Source organism: Orycteropus afer, unplaced genomic scaffold, assembly GCF_000298275.1.
Source record: "Orycteropus afer afer isolate SDZICR_OR568_19922 unplaced genomic scaffold, OryAfe1.0 scaffold00009, whole genome shotgun sequence".
In the NCBI taxonomy this organism is placed as follows: domain Eukaryota; kingdom Metazoa; phylum Chordata; class Mammalia; order Tubulidentata; family Orycteropodidae; genus Orycteropus; species Orycteropus afer.
The window spans coordinates 19579414-19580818 of NW_006921596.1; the positions used below are offsets into that span (position 1 = coordinate 19579414).

General features: G+C 51.9%; 1 protein-coding gene across 1 annotated transcript in view; it reads right to left on the reverse strand.

The window, feature by feature from the left end:
- Window positions 1-474, reverse strand: part of CNGB1 (cyclic nucleotide gated channel subunit beta 1) — a 47866-nt gene extending 47392 nt beyond the window's left edge. Inside the window, exon 1 of the mRNA XM_042781781.1 lies at window positions 252-474. Within this exon, the coding sequence (XP_042637715.1) occupies window positions 252-474 (223 nt within the window). The remainder of the gene's footprint in view (window positions 1-251) is intronic.
- Window positions 475-1405: the final 931 nt, after the last annotated feature.

Here is a 1405-nt window from a genome sequence, read left to right on the forward strand (position 1 = left end):
CAGAAAGCAACCCAAAGGAATGCTAATTAAGGAATTTCAAGAATGGGGAGAAAAGGACAACAATACTTGCAAGTTACCACCACAAAGCACAATTAAGGCAATGATCAGCAAAGCAAGAGGCAGTGGTTTTCCATAAGACCAACTAGTGGTTCCACAACAGGGCCACAGCACCCATGCACAAGCCATGCAGAAGCCATACAGAAGCAACACATCACAGACACGAGGACACGGAGCAGGCAAGCTCACGCTACCTAGGCGGCGAATGGAGCTCCTGGTCTCCTTGGCGAAGCGGGAGTTGGACAAGGTCGTTCTCCGGGAGATGAGGACGGGAATGCGGGTGATTGGGGGGCGGTAGCTGGGTACATTGGGGAGGTGCTCCGCCAAGCTCGGAGGGGCAGGCCCAGGGGCCACCTGGCCAGGTGGCTGATCCTGGACTAAGTGACTCAGCTCCATGTCCCGGCCTGGTTTAGCCATGGTACCAGGGCCAGTAGAGGCCAGCCGTTGGGGACTGAAATGAGAAGCACAGAGTTGGGGGAGAGAGGGAGAAGGAGCCCCTCTCGGCAGTGCCAGCCCAGCCAGCCTGGAGCCTGGTGGAGCTTACAGCAGCTCCAATGAGGTCTGAAGCATCACTCTGGTCCCTGGAGCTCGATGGTTGACATGGTTGTAAAGCCAAGTGGCTGGTCCACCAAATAGTGCTGAGGGACAGCCCAGGAGTCCCCCAACTTCTTCTGCTCTCTCAAATAACCAACCACTCACCACATTTCCCATCTCAGACTCAAAACAAGTTAGAATTCAAGAACCCAAAACACCTAGAATCTTAGACTCTTGGACCCACAGAACCTGGGAGTCACACAATCTTAGCCTCATAGAATTTTCCATCCCAAAGAAACCCTAAAAAAAACAAAACCAAACTCACTGCGCTGGAGTTGGATCTGACTCATAACGACTCCTCTTTGGTTTTCTGAGGCGATAGCACTATGGAAATAGGTTGCCCAATCTTCCTTCCAAGGAGCGGCTGGTGGGTTTGAACCGCCAGCCTTCTGGTTAGCAGTCGAATGCCTTAGGCACTATGTTACCAGAACCCTAGAGGTCAATTAATTCCACCTCCAACCAGAAGCAGTAACTTTTCCTAGGGCCTTGGTTCTCAAACTAAGGAGCTCTATTAGCACAGTGCCTAAGGTATCTGACTGCTAACCAGAAAGCTGGTGGTTCAAACTCACCAGCCATTCTGCAGAAACATCATGGTGGCATGGGACACTAGCAGCCTGAACAAAGGTGTGCCAACTAATGGGACAACTACTACTAGCTAAAGGGTATTTGCCATGCCCGAGGGACCCAGATAAACCACAGCCTAAAGGTGGGGCAGTCATGTGGCCAGCCATCAAGAAGTTTCTGTGCAGGGTTG